At 39.1% G+C, this 18,153-nt stretch overlaps 1 protein-coding gene across 1 annotated transcript; it reads left to right on the plus strand.

Annotated features, from left to right (window-relative positions):
• The first annotated feature begins 1,166 nt into the window (after nt 1–1,166).
• On the plus strand, nt 1,167–18,089 carry Rpf1 (ribosome production factor 1 homolog). The gene is made up of 9 exons (XM_008826234.2): nt 1,167–1,562; nt 2,990–3,046; nt 4,780–4,860; nt 11,519–11,614; nt 12,365–12,518; nt 16,202–16,284; nt 16,798–16,979; nt 17,115–17,241; nt 17,849–18,089. Exons 1-9 carry the CDS (start codon nt 1,338–1,340, stop codon nt 17,888–17,890), a joined length of 1,047 nt encoding a protein of 348 aa, XP_008824456.1. The 5' UTR covers nt 1,167–1,337; the 3' UTR covers nt 17,891–18,089.
• Nucleotides 18,090–18,153: the final 64 nt, after the last annotated feature.

An 18,153-nucleotide genomic window follows, 5' to 3' on the forward strand; every position in this document is an offset into this window, starting at 1 on the left:
TACAGGACTCTCTTCTTTCTGTCATGATCTCATTTAGTCATTGGGAACTTCACTTTCCAGAAGAATCTGATCACTTCTCACCACCTTCACTACACCTCTTTCACTATCATTTCTCACCTCCTTCTAGCCCACTCATCTTTCCACAGATTTTTCTTTCTCTCCTATGGCTCCTGTATTCTGTGTCCCAAAACCTAACACCCAGAACCACAAAAGGGTGGTTAACATTAAAATAATCAAAAATAAAAATAACAGATCAGTAACTTTTCTTCCTCACAATACCCCAAGAGATCTGTATCCCATATAAAACCCAAGTTTTACAAAACTCAGAAAATTTGGTCAATCTCAAACCTTCTCTTTGGCTCCTGGCTCTCTTAATTTTCCATGTGACTTCTGTCATCCTTGATGTTTCTGGAATAGGGCAGGTTTGCTATTGACTGGATGGCTCAGAGCTGGAACCATTGCCTTGATAACTTTCCTAAATTAACAGCATTTCTCAGATTAAAGGCTCTTTTCCAAGACTGCTGCATGGTTACTTTGGTTCCTTAGAAATCTCAGCTCAGCAGGCGTGGTGGTGCAGGCCTTTAGTCCCAGCACTTGGGAGGCAGAGGCAGGCGGTGATCTTTGTGAGTTCGAAGCCAGCCTGGTCTACATAGTGAGTTCCAGGACAGCTGGGGCTACCAGGAGACCCTGTCTCAAAAAAAAAAAAAAAAAAAAAAAAAAAAATCTCAGCTCAGTGGAACTTTCTTTGAAGCACAATGAGAATCATTTAAAGTTGCAATGCCAGAGCTGGAGAGCTGGCTCAGCAATTAAGAGCACTGCCGGCTGTTGCAGAGCACCGGCACCCACAAAGGGTAACAACCATGCGGAACTCCAGTTCCAGGGGAGCTGACAGCATCTTCTGACCTCCCCTGGCCCTGCAGGACACAGGGGCGCGTACATACATGGTTTACACTCATTTTAAAATTTAAAAATTAAAAACAATTTTAAATTTTTTTTAAAGTTGTAATTCCCACTCTCTTCATCTTTTATCTTGTTCTAATTTTATATATATGTTAATTAAAAGCTTGTCATACAACTTATTTTTGACTTTATTTTGTTTCTTTCCAGTAAAATGAAATTAAATAGGCAAAGATTGGCACATGGCAGAGCCTCGACAGAGGAACCCTCCACTGTTTGCACAGTGGGAGTCGCCTACACTTGATCTAACCCTGAACGTTATCCCTAGCTTAAAGAGCTAGGAAAACAGCCTTCGTTTTAAAGACCTCCGTGACCCCGGAAGTAAAGGCGGCAGGACCGGGTCAAGAAGAAGGCGTTTCCGTTTCCGTACAGGAGCCAAGATGGCGAAAGCCGGGGAGATGAGCGGCGGTGAGAAGAAAACCTCCAAGAGGAAAGCGGGTGCCGATGATCGTCAGGAAGCCGCGGCCGCCGAGGATGGGGCGGCGGACGGCGGGGCGCAGCCCCCGAAAGCCGCCGCCTTCCCGCCGGGCTTCAGCATCTCAGAGATTAAGAACAAGCAGCGGCGACACTTGATGTTCACGCGGTGGAAGCAGCAGCAGCGGAAGGTGCGGGCGGAGGCATGGCGCATGCGCACTGGTCCTGGAGCGGGGCGGAGGGTCTCGGGCCGGGTGCGGAGCGCGGCGGGGCTGCTCGGGTGACGCTGCGCTCGCTTGGAGCAGTCCCTGGCACGGTCCCTGGCCCTGCTGCGGCGTCTCTAGGAGCAGCCTCCTGTCCATCATCCTGGCCGAGGCTTTCGGGTCTAGCCAGCTCCTTCCCGGGACGCGACTCGGAAGGGAATCCGGAAGTTCTGATCTAGAGACTACCATTCAATAGAAAGCAAAAGCCTCCGCTGCCCCGCTTTGCCCAGGCTACCCAACGTTGGCTCGTTTCCAGGATATGCAATACGGGCATTACATGGGAGATCCAAAGTATAGCTTCTCCGATACCTGTAGTTAGTACTGGGACGTTTCTAATAATTGCACTTGCTCATGACAGCCCTGTTCTTGCATAGTTCTGGGAGTTAACATAGGCTTGCCAAGGGTATAGAGCTTGTTTGCGTTTAAATTGCAATTTGAAAAAAAAAAAGCATTTTCTTCTTTTTGCATATCATAAAGACTAATGTATAATAGGCTTTAAATTCTTTTTAATTTCGTACTCTTTATTTGAGGCCTTGGACTGGTTCTTCGTTTGCTACTGCAGTTCACACAGTGGACATCTAACCTGGTCTTGTGAGCAAGTGTGAGGGAGGAATGTCCTGAAAGACTTCTTTGGATGGTGCTTTCTAGTAGACCTGATGGATTAAGTATCAGTAGGCACTGCAAAAAAGGCAGTTTTCTGTTATGTATCAAGCATTTTGTCCAGAACTCAGAAGATACAGATTTATAGTAAATCATAACCATGTTTGCAAGATTTTACTGGTCTTAAAAGCTTATTTTGATGGTAAAATATGAGGATCACTGGTGATGATTTTTATTGGAAACGTCCTGAGAACTCACCTCTATTTCTGTTTATTCTTAGTGCTTTCCCACAGAAGTAAGCATTAGAACTACGGTGGTTGGGATGGAACTGCTAAGGGAAGAACAAAACTTGCTGTGTTTAGTTTAATTGGAAACTTTATAGTAAAAAAGCTATTGAACACTTAAATGTTCAAACTTCTGGTGTAGACTTCTTTGACAAAGGAGGATCTTTTTTAAATAAATCTTATGGATTAGCTTGCTCATTTCTATAGTAATTTAGCTTTTTAAAAATAAAATCTGTCTGGGTGTGGTAGTACATACATGTAATCTAAGCACTAGGAATGCTGAGGCAGGATTGTCACATAAGGAGAACCTGTCTACATAAGGAGAACTTAAAACAAATTTTTCTTTGTGCTTACTTTAAAAGATTACAGGGATTTCTCAGAATAGCCATTCCACTCATTTGTAGTTTCTGTATGTGTTTGCGATATAACTGGTGGTTTCTCAATGTTGCCTTTTATTTTTATTCCCTTTAGGAAAAGTTGGCAGCTAAGAAAAAACTTAAAAAAGAGAGAGAGGCTCTTGGTGATAAGGTAAGTAACAGTTTAGCCACATGCTTTCTGTCTTAGTAGTGTCTTCTGATACCATGTGGGTTGCTTTCTTCTAAATTTTTCAGATGCGTAAAAAGAATAAAAATAATGTAACAAATGCCTTTCTACTCTTTACCCAATTTAGGGAAAATGTGGAAGTCCCTTGCCTGTTTCTTCCAGCTTGATTTCTTTTCCTGAAACAGTCACTCACATGAACTTGTTCATTTTTCCCTTGTTCTATACTTTTATTGTATTTACTGTTGGTGTGCCTAACCAGTAGGCACAGTGATACTGTTTTGCATGTCACTTTACATGTTTGAGAAGCAGAGAAAACACTCCCTGGCTTTGGAAATGAGGGAGTGCACCAATTTAGGCTTGAGGGTTTAGCTCTTGTGACATGCACCTAAAAAGAAATCTAAATACTTGCATGTTGTTATGCAACTAAATACTCTTGTTTAGTTTCATGTTTTTATGCATGCACCTAGGGTGTGATTTATACTTAGAAATTTTTTCAACATGCAGTTCTCCACACTTTTCTCTCTTGTAAGATAAAGTACTGAGTGAGCATAATGATCTCGAGGAAAGGAACATACTCAGACTACAACTAAACATTCTACTTTTTCATACATCTTCAAAATGGTATCGGGTTAAATCATGTGAAATTAAACTACAAAATTTTAATATAGTAAGCAATGTTAGTGTCCTTGAAACTTCTATAATCAGCTAATTACAAATTAATATGCTAATCACCCTTTTAAAAAAAAAATCACCATTCTTGAGTTGGGGTGTAGCTTAGTGATAGACTGCTTGACCAGCACCCACAAGACCTTGTCTAAACAAAACAAAAATCTCATTTTTTGAACTGAAAGATAACTTCCTAAAAGTACTTCCTTTAAAAATTACTTAAGGGCTAGCAAAATGGCCTTGTGAGTAAAGGCATTTGCCACCAAGTCTGATCGCATGAGTTCCCTCTCGAACCCACATGGCGGAAGGACAGAACTGACTCCCACAAGTTGTCCTCTGACTTCCACATGAGTGAAATGAGTGTAGTGGCATGTGTATGCGCATGCATCCCACCCCCCACTGACTACACCACCCCACCCTACACATCACACCACACACCACACCACACACACAGAAAATAAATGTAAAAACATTTTTTGAACGATTACTTAAAACATTCCACAGTATTTGTTTCCTAAAGTGACAACTGGTTCATATGTGAATGCGTTTTGAGTTGGTTTTTGTTATATAGTCTTATAATTCTGTTCGCCTTGGGAGCTCATTTATACCATTTCTGAGGCTGTGTGAACATGATTGTCGATTCTGACAGTGTCTCATCAATGTACTACACATTTGGCAATTGCCCTGTCATAAGACATTGTTTATTTTTTTGATACTAGTGATGTTTCTTAAATGCCCTTCCCCCACGTTATTCCTTAACAACAATTCCTCAAAGTGGAATTACTAGATGATTAGATTTTTGTTGCCTATTTCTGGGTAGAGTTCAAGAAGCATACAACAAAGTCACACAGATATGTGCTTTTGTAATTTTTTTCATTCTGTCCATTTCCTTTTTTATAATTTGATATTTTTCTCAGCAGTGGAACAGTAGTGGTGGTTTGAAGTCAGGAACAGATTGTTTTGAGGTTATTTATAGGCTTTTTCCTTCCCCAACTGTAATATAAAACTCATATAAAATGCTTCTAAAAGTTAATGCTTTCTCTCTTACTTAGGCTCCGCCAAAGCCTGTCCCTAAGACCATTGACAACCAACGAGTCCATGACGAAACCACAGTAGACCCTAACGATGAAGAGGTAATGTTAGAAATCTAATAAATTTGGATGATCACCCTAGACTTATTGCTATTTTAGCATCACTGCGACTATAAGAGCAAGATGTCCCCATCCTGCCTGCCCCCTCTCTTCAGGATTTGGCTTTCCCTGGGCCTTTGTTCTCCCATATGAATTTTACTTATTTATTTTTAGTTTTAATGTGTATTTTTTATTCATTTTTTGTGAATTTCATACAATACATTTTAATCATATGCAGACCTCCCCTATCTGCTACCCCCATAGCTTGCCAACAGGATTTCACACGTTCTGTCTTATATGTTAAAGCCTATCAAGTTTGTGTACCAGCCATCTCCTGGTGTGAGTTCATTCACTGGAGCCCGTTCAGCCTATCTAGCTTCACTCTCTTAAAGAAGATCAACCCTCTTTTGCCCGGCAGTGATCAGCTGTCAATAGTTCCTCAGTTAAGGTTGGAGCCTTCTGCCCATTTCCCTAGTTCTATGCTGGTTTTTATCTGAGTTTGCATGGTCTTTGAATTGTGTCTTCTTAAAATTTATTGAATTCTTTGATCATGTTTATGCTGTTCTTTTAAATTCTGCGTCCTGAGTTTCCTTTAGAAAGTTCTCATTGTAGAACTCTTCTATAGTACTGGTGATGTTTGTGGGGATATATTATCTTGGTTTTTCATATAATTATTTTTTTCACTGTGATTTGGGCATGTGGATTTCTTTTGTTGCTTATGCTACTGATCGGAAACTCAAGCCTGCCTTTGCTGAGTTGAAGTTTGATCCTGTTTGTATTATTGATGTTGATTTGATTGCTTTCTGATTGGATATGAAAACTTGGTTAGTCTGGGCTTCAGGTTCTCTCCTTTGATTTTTATATGTGCGGGACCAGAAGGATCCAGGCAGGCTACTCAGGAGTTCTCCAGGAGGGTGAAGGAGGCCTGACTAGTTAGGAGTCCTGGCATGTTAGTTGCACTCCCACAGCCTTAGGTGGAGGAGGCCCGAGGCCCAAGGGAGGGGATGAGAATAGAATGGGCCTGCCCCCACCTGCCTGCTGGGAAGCCTGAGCCCTGGAGCAGCGGGAAGAACTAGACTGGATCCCAGAGCTTGGGAATGGGGGTGGTGGGATTTGGCAACTCACCCAGAGGCCAAGAGTTGGGCACCTCATTTTTATTTTTTTGACACAGGGTTTCACTATTGTCGCGAGTGGAGTTATTAAGGCTAAGTTGAGCATCACCTCGTTATGCAAGGGAGGATAAATATTTTTAGAGCCAATGTCTTTCAATGCATTTATTTGGGGAATCATAAACCAATTTCACACATAACACAACGACAGATAAGAGCACCAGTCCTAGGGCCAATGCCCGAGTGACGTCGTCTCAGTTGGATGTGGTGTCTCATGGTTGGGTCGAGTCAGGTCCAGATGTTCGCGACGTGAAGTTCCTCTTTTTTCTCACGGTCCAGAGATGGGATCAGTCAGAAGATGGGGCCGCACAGCTGACAGGAGTTCAGCTCATATGTGCGCCCACGATTTTCCTCTGGGTTTTTATAGTCCTTATGCATGACTTGGCGAACATATGTTTATCAGTTTCTTACGTCATTTGGCTAATCACACAGTTACACTCAGGTTGCTAGGTTACATTCTAGGGCTACTAAGTGATGGTCTTATCTTTAATGTACACACTTTGGATATGTTTACATACTTTTGCTAGAGTTCTTTTTTGATTCTTAGTTTCTTAATTCTATTACATTTAATACAATTCTTAATTCTTAATTCCCTATTCTGATACATTCAGTACAACTATGTAACTCTGACTGGCTTGAAACTGTGTAGACCAAGCTGGCCAGGACTCACAGAGATTCACCTGCTTGAATTCACCACAGTGAATTCCATATGAATTTTAAATGACACTAAATCAGCAAGTTTGGAGATCTCTATATATTGCTTCATTTAGATTTGTTTTGTTTTGTTTTGTTGAGACAGAGTCTCCCTGTAGCCCCAGCTGGCCTGGAACTGGTGGTGTAGACCAGGCTGGCCTCTGTCTCACAGAGATCTGCCTGCCTCTGCCTCCTGAGTGCTGGGATTAGAGGTGTGCACTGCCACACCATTTAGATCTTTTTTAAATACTGAAAATATACTTCAATACATTTCATAGTTTTTCATAATCTTTTTATACCTGTTTTACACATGTCTTAATAATGTACACAGCATCTTTTGAAATTGCTAACTCATAAACAAACTTTTTTGGGGGATACTGATCCTCTACCCCTGGCTTACCCAAACTGATTTCTCATAATTCATCGAAATACTGGCTTCATTTTTAATTTTAGATAATCATTTCTACAAACAAAAGATTTATTTCTTGCTTTATTTTTCCCTACTTGTGTGCTGACCGGAACTTCTATGTAATGTTGAATAAAGAGAAAAAGACAGTATTGGTGTCTTTGCTTTGTTCCTGATTTTCAAGAGAATACTGCTGATGCATTCTCACAGATGTTTACGTCATTGATATAGATTTTCCTTCTTGTTAAAGAAATCCCATTTATGCTTTGGTTTTGTTTCATCATAAATGAAATAGAATATTGTCTGATTCTTTTCTGAAAATAACGGGGGTGTTAATGTGAGTTTTCTATATTGCTTTAATATGGTAAATGGCATCTATGGATTTTCTACTATTGAAAATAAATACATTGCATTTTGGGATAAGGTAATTTTTGGTTATGATATCTTTTTTTATGCATTGTTTTAGAATGTTAATACTTTCTTTGAATTAATGTTTATTTATGCTCATGAGTGAAACTACAGCATGTCCCCTTATCAATCCTCGTATTTATTCTGACTTTAAAAATCAGTTCGCTAGATTTATTTATTTTGTATTTTCTTTAAAAAAAAATTTTTTTTTTGTCATTGTTTGAGGCAGGGTCTCCCTGTAGCCCCAGCTGGCTCAGATCTCCATATAGACCAGGCTGGCCTCTATCTCACAGAGATCCACCTGCCTCTGCCTCCTGAGTTCCTGGGATTAAAGGTGTTTGTCAGTCTATACCTGATTTGTTTTGTATTTTCAAAGTAGATTTTTCTTTGATCTTCTCTACTGACTTTTTTTCCCAGTTTCACTTTTATCTCTTTATTTCTTTCTACTTTCAGCCTTTTTTTTAATTTTTATTTTACTGAGTTACGTTTTTTTTTTTTCCTATGAGCAAAAGGCCATAAAAGTCCCTCCAAATATCACTTTTGGTAAATTCCGCAAGTTTTAAAATGTGTTTTTATTACTATGTAAGTCTGAGTATATCTCTTAGTGAAATATTTGTTGATTTCTTAGTCTTTTCATTAGTTTTATTTGTTTGATTTTTTTTATTTAATTGGCTTATTTATTTATGGGTCTAGTATGATAATTTAGTACATGCATGCCATCCATGCCCAATGACTAAGTCATAGTAGTTATCATTTACGTCTTCTCAAATATTATTTTCATGTTTTGAGAGCCTTCAAACTGTTGTCTATATTAGAATTAATTTCCTCTAACTGCATTTTGGCATTCAGTATCCAGCCTCTGTCTCTGTCCTGCCACTATAATTCATATTATTCATTTTCTCGTCTGTCTTCATTTCTTTTCACTTGTTCATCTTATTTACTCACCCTCTGTATCCCGAGCTTTTTAAGAAGGAAGCTTCAATTATTAATTTTAGACTTTTCTAAAATAAGCATTTAAAAGCTCTGGTTCTACCATAGCCCCTACATTTTGACATGCTTTTATGTTTTCATTTTCAGTCTGTTGAAGAATTTTTCCAGGAGGCAGGGATCAAACCCAGTTTGTACCATGCTAGGCAGTCAACTCTACCACGTTTCCAACCTAAGAGATTTCTTAATTTCTCCTGTGACATCTTTGGCTCCTTAACTATGTTAATTTCCAAATATTTGCAGATACTCCTTCTTTGCAGTTCATTCGTAATTTAACTTTATTATGGCTGCTGAACATGTGCTGTTCACTTCAGTCCTTTTCAGTTAAAGGCAGACTTTCGAGTCCTAGCATATAGTTTGTTCTAGAGAATATTCTATAAACCCTTGAAAACTTGTGCTTTCTATTATTTTTGGAGCAGTTGTTATGTTGATAGCACAGTTCACACCTTCTGTATTCTTCTGACTTTCTGTTTACCTGTTAATGAGAGGCCAGTCTCTCCACTGCACCTGCTCACTGTCTCCTTCCATGGCTTTCAGTTTTTACTTCACGTTTTTAGTAGCTTTTTTGTTAGTTGCATATATACTTGCAATTATATTGCTATATGTAATTACTTAACTATATAGATATATGACATTTTTTAATGTATTGATCTCTTAATCCAATATAAAATACCCCCACTATATTTAGCAATCTTTGTCTAATGTAATATATCCATGTAAATCTCTTTTAGGTATTCTTTGCATAGTGCCTGTTTCTCATGCTTTACTTTGAAGTTATTCATGGATTTGTATTTCAAATGTGTCACTTATCAAGATCTTATTTTAGTCAGCCCAAAAGTTAGTATTTAATGTCAGTTATTAATATAGCCAGACCTACATCTGCCACGTTTTTCTCAAAATATATATTTTGCTCTGTTCTTCCTTGGCTACTTTTTTTTCATGTTACAACTTGTTAGCATGCTATTTTAATCCATCTAGATTTTTTTTTTTAGACTACAGTAAACTTTTAGTAGTTGCTCTTAGCATTATACTCTGTGTTGGGCTAGAGATACAGTTCAGTGTTGCTTGCCTAGCATGCATAGTGCCCTGGGTTTAATTCTCAGCACTAGTGCTAAAAGAAGAAGAAGAAGAAAGAGACCACAATATTAATTATCATAGTTCTGCTAAATTGTAGCAAGACTGTACTAGGAGAGCTCTGTTTCTCCCACCGTCCTGTGCTATTCGTTGTATATCCTGCATATTGTCCGTGTATAAACCTAGAGTCGCAATTACTGCCTGAAACAGTCTCATGCTTTTCACAGAAACGGAGAGTGTTCATCCACACAGTGGGGCTTCTGTGTGCGTGCTCGCTTGCCATTTGCCGTTCCTTTTCCATCCCCTAGATCTAATACCGGCGAGTATCGTTGTCTTTCCATTTGCAGAATTTCCTTTTTGTTTCCATAGCAGATATAATAGCTGCAAATTATCTTGTTTTTGTTTATCTGAAAATACATACATTTTGCCTTCATTCTCAAAGATTACTTTTTCGGGGTATAACGTTCTTGGCTGGTTTCTTCTACTTTCTGTTAGCACTTTGAACATATTCCTCTGCATTTTACTCTTCATTATTTGTACTAACCATCCTTTTTGACTGTCCTTTTTATTTCTTTCAGTGTTTCCTGGTGTTTTAGTTCTTGGCTCTAATGTCTTTTCTTTTCTTTTTTATCCCACTTTGGATTTTTGAGCCTCCTGGATTGATGTTGGTATTTTCATCAAGATCACATTTCTTCAAGTACTTTTTCCTGCCCCATTCTCTTCTCTTCAGGAGAGTCCCTTTACAATACTCTCGGAATGCTTGACATTATCCTACAAGTTTCTCCAGCTTTGGTTTGTTCTGTTCTTCACACGGGATAATGTTGATACATCTTGGTCATTTCTCAGATCTGTTATGAAGTCTGTGTTTTCCTTCAAGTGATAGAACACTGCTTTCCAGTCTTCTAAATTCAGTGTGTGAGCCCACTCAGTATCTGTTGACTATTTTCCCCTTGATAGTTTCTGAAATACGAGCTCCCTTTGTAGCCCAGGCTTACCCCTGGAACTCACTCTGTAGCCCATGCTGGCCTTTAACTCATGGACAGTCCTCCTGCCTTAGCCTCCCTGGTAATACAAGAGTAAGGCACTGTGCCTGACCTTAGTTTAGGGGGTTTGTTTTATTTTGTTCAAGACTAATTTTGTGGTTTCTATAATTGCCTGGACTTATCTCTGCTTAGCTTTGGTTGTTTTGCTTTGTTTTCTAACATGCCAGCCTAGGGATTGCTCCTGTGTTTACATGGCTAATAGTCAGTCAGTGATTATGTAGATGCTGTTGAATACCTTGAGCTCTTAACACATCTTTTTCCATGTCAGCTGGGTATACATTGAGGAATGTCTTCAATGCTGCATAGTTCTCAAGTCTCCCTTGATTCTCATGCTCAGTAGATTCTCAGATGTCTTTAATGTGTGAGATTAGTGCTCAGGTCTCTTTAATGTATGTGTGAGATTAGTGCCACCAGTGGCTTTGTGGTGGCATTATCTGGGTACTCCACAGCTCGTACTTCCAGAGCACCACATTTCTGACTGCCTTGTACCTACCTTGAACTGGGTCCCTGGTTTGACAGAGCTTTGTATTTTCAACTCCTTCCCGACAGTTTCCCTCTGTGTCCTGCTTCAGTCCAGACAGAGATCTTAACTGTCACTGTCTTCGAGGTGGTAGTGCTGTTTTTATCTACCAAGCTAGTGAGAAACGGAAGTAGCTCGAGTCAGGTCTTAGTGTTCTTATCTGTATCTGTAGCCATTTTGCAAAAGTAGGCACATTTTAGTTTATGCCCTGGAGTTATTTGTTGTAATTTTGATTGTATACTTGGATTATGCAAAGGGGAAACCAACCTCTTCTTGTTGCTATTATTGTCTGTCCCTCCTTTCAGATTTGGGCCTATTAAAATACTCACTTGATATAAAATTATCTCTTCTCTGTTCTCAGGTTGCTTATGATGAAGCTACAGATGAATTTGCTTCTTACTTCAACAGACAAACATCTCCCAAGATTCTCATTACAACATCAGATAGGCCTCATGGGGTAAGTATGTGTTGATTACTATAGTCCTTGAATACTTTTTTTTTTTGTATATTTTTTATTGAAGTTTTGTGTATTTCATACACAACCATCTTATACCCTCCTCCTCCACTGGCAACCTCCCATCCTCCCGCCGCCCCCCCCCCCCCCGGTTTAATCCTATCATTTATGTTAAAACCTATTGAGTCAAGTTAGTGTCTCCAGGTGTCCCTTAGTGCAAGTTCATCCACTGGGGTCTTGTCAACCTAAGTCCTTGAATTCTTATATCACTTTATTTAAAATGATCCATTCTGAAAAGTTAATTGCCTTTGATCATGACTCTGAATAAGCTAAATAAAAATAACTGGTGATCTATGTAGGCTCACTGAGCATGACTTTTCAGAACAGTTTTACAGCCTTGACACTTAAAAGTGTGGCTGGGGAGCTCCTTGTTACCATCATAGAACATTTAGCAGCATCCTTAGCCTCTGTCCGTTACGGACCACGGCAACCCCACTTACCACCCACCCCACCAGTCACAGCCACAAAAATGTCTCCATATATCTCTCCAGGAAACAAAATGACCCTTGTTGAAAACCTGGGGTTTCAGATAATCAGCCTTTGATAAAAGTGAAAATTGTTCTGGTTTCATTTTTCCCCAGCTTGCGCCCTCCTGACACCACTGTTTTATAACCATCGTTATCCCTGCCCTTATGAATGTGTGCTGCAGATTACTCCTTTTCACCTTTGGTGAGTTTCCTACTTGTCTTACAGAGAACAGTACGACTCTGCGAGCAGCTTTCTACGGTTATACCAGACTCGCATGTGTACTATAGACGAGGACTGGCTTTGAAGAAAATTATTCCACAGTGCATCGCAAGAGATTTCACAGATCTGATCGTTATTAATGAAGATCGCAAAACGCCAAGTATCCTTTGCTTTTTTAAGGAAGTTTTCCTGTCCTTTTCCTTACCACTTTTTAAATATACTTGAAAGAATAGGAAAATTGTTTCCTACAACTTTCAGAATGTAAGTTTTTCTACCCAAGATTCTGTAAGATTTCTTATTCAAGCAAATACTTATCAGGCATGTTTTGCAGCTAAAACTGTTGTAATTCGTAGTAAAGGATGCAAAGATAAAACAGCCAGCCTGCCCCAGTGAATTCTGGTGAATAGACTTTCCTGGTGTGATAAAACAGGAGAAATGCAGACCGTAGTGGAACCCTGCACCTGTGCACGGTTAGGAACGTCTGGGAGCACTTCACAGAGAAGTCTGTGTTGGGTATGGTGGGTGGTGGTGAATGAGGCAGAGGAATAGTGCTTAGCGCGGTCATTTGGAAAGGAGGAGGCATAAAAGAGCTGACCCATTTGGGGATCACCATATATTTTCATATAACATAGTCCATCGGTTCATTGTTTTCGAGGTAGGATGAACCCATATTCCACGGGTGTTAGTATTTTGGATACCAGTAAACTTTTTACTATGAGTGTCACATCTGAGATGTGCTGCCTGAACCCGAGGTATTTCTGTTTTGAGATGAGAGCATATAAAATACCTGGACTGCCAGGTGTGGTGGCACACGCCTTCTATCCTAGCACTAGGGAGGCAGAGGTAGGCAGATCTCTGTGAGATTGAGGCCAGCTGGTCTGCATAGTGAGTTCCAGGTCAGCACCTCTACTAGGAGACCTTGTCTCAAAAAAAAAAAAAAAAAGATAACCTAGATTTCTTTTTATAGTTGCTAGTGCTTTATTGAATAGTGGCTGTGAATTCAGTAACTATAAGGTGATCAACTGGATGAGTCACATCAGTAAGAAATTTATAAAAATAGCAATAGACTTCCTGTTCTGCCACAGGACAACACAGGTTTTTCTTTGTTTGTTTGTTTTTTTTTGTCTTTTTGAGACAGGGTCTCCTTGTAGCCCCAGCTGTCCTGGAACTCACTATGTAGACCAGGCTGGTCTCGAACTCACAAAGATCCGCCTGCCTCTGCCTCCCAAAGTGCTGGAATTAAAGGCGTGTGCCACCATGCCCGTCCACAACACAGTCTTTTTATATTAATGAACACCCATTGTTTTAAAGCACTATTGTTTTTAAAGTGTATTATTTTATTTGCTGGTACTACTAGTTTTCCAGAAACTAAAATTAGCTTTTTAATATGGGGTTTGTTGACTAGATAATTGGTTTAACCAGATTAATATAGCCAATTAGAATCTTTTAAATACCTAACTATTCCAGCAAAGATGTATTTTTAAAGTAATTGCTGCCTTTTTAAAACTGCTCCCCAAAATAAAGTGTCAGGGTCTGTTTTTCTCTTTACTTTGAGCAGTAAAACTCAGCATTTTAAGGCTGACAACTTCAAGGAGCATTCATCAATTTGATTAAATGCTCTCTTTGCCTGAGATACCTTATAGTACAGACACACAAATGACACCACCTCTGGCTTTCAGAAAGCTTGCATTGTTTTTCTTTGCAAAAGTATAGTCTTTTGCTGGGCCTGGTGGCACACGCCTTTAATCCCAGCACTCGGGAGGTAAAGGTAGGTGGATCTCTGTGAGTTCGAGGCCAGCCTGGTCTACATAGTGAGTTCCAGGACAGCTGGGGCTACAGGAGACCCTGTCTCAAGAAAAGCTCCCCCTGCAAAAAAAATTATAGTCTTTTCACTTAAAACATGTGCATCATTTTCCATTTTACCATATTGGTCACTTAGGGGCCAGCTGTCAGCTTCTTTTCATTACTGAAATAAGCACCGTGACTCCTGTTATGCATGATTTATGTCAGGGATTAACAATGCAACAGCTACCAAGAAAGCAATTTATTTAGGAACTGATGAATATGTTTTTCTGAATATACAAGGGTAAGAGAAATACTAGGTCAAACTTCATGAAGTTGAATTGTGGTGAATCTTTTAAAAAGGATTCCAGTGTTTGTTGTCAGACTGTGATGCAGTATGCACTGATTGGCACCTGTCTCGTTCCAAGAGTCAGCAGCACACTAAGTTACACAGGCACTGTCATGAGTCATAACTGCCTTTTTCAGTGAGGAACACTATGGTAAGGAACAGTGAGAGCTAAGATTTAGAGCTTAATTTGTACTGCATATGAAGGTGGGATATGAAGCAGGCCTTAATGGATAAGCAAAATATATTGCAAATGTTCAAAAGTAGCACAAGGAAAAAATATGTAAGAGTTTTGACATGGAGTATGTAAGATTATACGAGTGCCTTCAAGTCAGAAAACATTTGGGAAAATGAGAAGTATAGTTTGTATCCACATTACAGGGCCAAAGTGATGTCTTTTTCTGTATGACTCAATGATGATAGAATGGTATGGAACTAGCTACAGCCACTGAGGCTGGCGATACGTAGTTGTCCACTTAACCTTAAGAACGAAGCAGTCGTATAGTTTGTGATTTAAAGGAGAACCAAGATCCCAATTCAGACTTGATTTGGTCTGTATTAGAAAATGTACCTCAAGTAAAGGAGAGGACCTACTATAACCCTGGTTTAATAGTCTAGATGGGAAATCTCAAGGGTCTTAACTAAGAAAGAAAAGTCAGAGTAAAGAAGTCATTGTAGAGGTGAGAATGTCAAGTGAGAGCAGTGTTTGGTGGGGGAGAGGCAAGTTGAAGAGAGCTAAAGGCATGTGCTTTGCAGATCTCTATATTGTATGCACATAGAAACAAAGTACTTTTGATTAGGACAGTCACAGCAGCCAAAGGGTTCAAGGTCCTGCTGTGACAAACTACCTCCATCCCTTCGTGTACTTTTGTATTCTGAGATAGGGTCTAAGTGGCCCAGGCCTAGGCCTCGATCTTCTTGCTTCCCGGCGTGGGCCATCAATCCCAGCTTAAACTTTTTTCCTTAAACTAAAAGCTCCTACGGTCAGTTCTGCCTATTTGTGATATAATTGGGCACCAGCCACAACTTACTAATTGGAAAATAAAGAAGTTATAGTCCATTTGTGCCAAAAGCTTGAATATTCAGTAGATGGTAGTGATTACCACAGTCAGGACTCAGAGCCTTGCTGATTGCAGACAGTATCTTGTATTTCATCTGTAGTTCAGTGTCTAATATGCTACTGCTCATGCCAGACTGCAGGCTGTTAACTGGCAGATTTTAGTTTCTGCCGCAGTATACCTGAGGTCTCTCAAGAAATAGTACTAACTTTGATTTTGACCTAACAGGAGTTTGTGTCCTGCAGATGATACTTTAAACGGATAGCATATCCTAACCATACAAATATATATATATATGTTGCATTATTAGGGTTATATGTCTTCTTAAGGTCAAGGTAAACTTAAGTATTCTTTGCATTGCCACACTCTAGAATCCCTTTTTCCTGCTTGAGTAGTGGCTATTAAATAGGGGTTTGTGTGTATGTGTTTATTTTGAAAGCCCAGGTTGCCCTATTCAGTTAACTAGATCTTTGATTAAATTACTGTGGGTTAATGTATCATCTTGAAAGATTTGATGTGGTTTATTTTGACCTTTACAGTTAACTCTTCATCCATCCACCAATTTGTGGATTTTAGTTAGGTACCATTGAACATACAGAAGACAAGTTATTTAATCAGTTTAAGACTTAAGTTAACGTGCTTAACTTTCATGAACAGATGGACTTATTTTGAGTCACTTGCCAAATGGTCCAACTGCTCATTTTAAAATGAGCAGTGTTCGTCTTCGTAAAGAAATTAAGGTAAGTTTTATGTACTCCTTGACTGATACTGATTTCACATTATCAAATTCTTATAGATCCAATTTTATTTGGTCTCCTGATGAAAGTTTTATCTACTGAAGTATTTTGTGAGATTTAACAGCTTCATAGCAGCAGTAGCCCTCATTATGATGAAATGTTGATTTTATGCTAGGGTTTACTTTTGGGCTTATGTAACACATATTAAAATACTAAGCAAATCTTTATGGGTTTGATAAGCCATCTGTTATAGTTTGTCATTTTAAAAGATAATTTAAAGCCAGGAATTGTGGATCATTCCTATAATCCTAGTACTTGGGAGGCTGAGCAGAAGACTCATCATGAGTTCTAGGGTAGCCTGAACTGCATAGTGAACGCCAGGCCAGTCTAGGCTGTAGAGACAAAAATAAATGTTAAAACATTTTCAAATGTCATAAATTCTGGTACCTCAAATTGCATTGCAATACACTGTTTTGCTTATTAGCTTGGAGGTTTTGTTGTTTTTTTGCTTTCTAGAGAAGAGGCAAAGACCCCACGGGACATGTACCTGAGATAATTCTGAACAATTTTACAACGCGGCTAGGTCATTCGATTGGACGTATGTTTGCATCTCTCTTTCCCCATAATCCTCAATTTATTGGAAGGCAGGTTGCCACATTCCACAATCAGAGGGATTACATCTTCTTCAGGTTTCACAGGTGAGGGCAGAACCCAAGTTTTTGGACTTTCTTGTCATTATATTCGATGTGAACCTACATTCTGATATAACAACTTTCACCCTTTCGTAAGAAAATTAGTTTGAGTGAACCAAACTTTAACTCTTGTCTTTGAAGATACATATTCAAGAGTGAAAAGAAAGTGGGAATTCAGGAACTTGGACCACGTTTTACCTTAAAATTACGATCTCTTCAGAAAGGAACCTTTGATTCTAAATATGGAGAGTATGAGTGGGTCCATAAGGTAGGTGCTTACTGTTCGAAGGCCCTTTAAAATCATTTAAAAAGAAAGCCATGTGGTTTAAGCTGCAGTTGTTCATGCCTCTGGATATGTGGGTGAATTTATTTTCCTATGCTGTAAAGAATGAATCTGATACGGTAACTTTGCCTGCTGATTTAACCTGGATTTGCTTGTCGTACTCCATTGAACAGCAATCTTTAAGTGAGACCAGTAACATCAACAGGAATGGCATCTCTGACCCTACCTACTGTACTGTATCAGCTACATAGGGAGGAGGGTCCAGCATTGTTAAGCCTGTTACAGTGAAATTCTGCTGTGTATTTCTTGAGAACTACCACTGAGATTTCATATTTGGAGAGCATCTTAAATCATAAGTGAAAGTGTCTATAAAACATTTCTCTCTAGTTAGCTGTATTTTCTACTTCACATTATTTACTTAAAAATTATATACATGCATGGAATAGTAACTTCCAACACATTTTTAAAGTTAGCCCTAGGACTATTCAGGGCCTCAGAGCATTTCTATGATTACCTATAAAGATCTAAGGAAGTAAATTAGTGTTATGTTACCTAATCGTTCTTGTATTGTTTCCCCCCTCCAATTTTTCAGCCACGGGAAATGGATACAAGTCGAAGAAAATTCCATTTGTAAAGTACTTGGGAATAGTATCGGATTTTCCTGGATGGGCCTAACTTGAAGAACTTGGTAAATTATTTGTAACAAAAACACCCTTTTCAAAATGGAATTTATTGATTTTATAAATCTTGTATTTGAACAGACCACCACATACCATGGTTTGCCACTCTTTGTAGCAAACATAAATAAATATAATTTTGATGAGGGTCTAAAAGTTGTAATTTAGATTTCTTAAAACTTATTTTGTGGCAAGTGAATAATTTAGTTGGAATGAAGAT

This window comes from Nannospalax galili, unplaced genomic scaffold (assembly GCF_000622305.1).
Source record: "Nannospalax galili isolate Female #2095 unplaced genomic scaffold, S.galili_v1.0 scaffold9, whole genome shotgun sequence".
Classification (NCBI taxonomy): Eukaryota; Metazoa; Chordata; class Mammalia; order Rodentia; family Spalacidae; genus Nannospalax; species Nannospalax galili.

Bases quoted from the DNA above. Each gene is read 5' to 3' on its own strand.
- Rpf1 (XM_008826234.2), top strand. From the start codon at position 1,338: ATGGCGAAAGCCGGGGAGATGAGCGGCGGTGAGAAGAAAACCTCCAAG. The intron at 1,563-2,989 runs GTGCGGGCGGAG...TATTCCCTTTAG, and splicing joins GGAAGCAGCAGCAGCGGAAG to GAAAAGTTGGCAGCTAAGAA. The intron at 16,285-16,797 runs GTAAGTTTTATG...TTTGCTTTCTAG, and splicing joins GTCTTCGTAAAGAAATTAAG to AGAAGAGGCAAAGACCCCAC.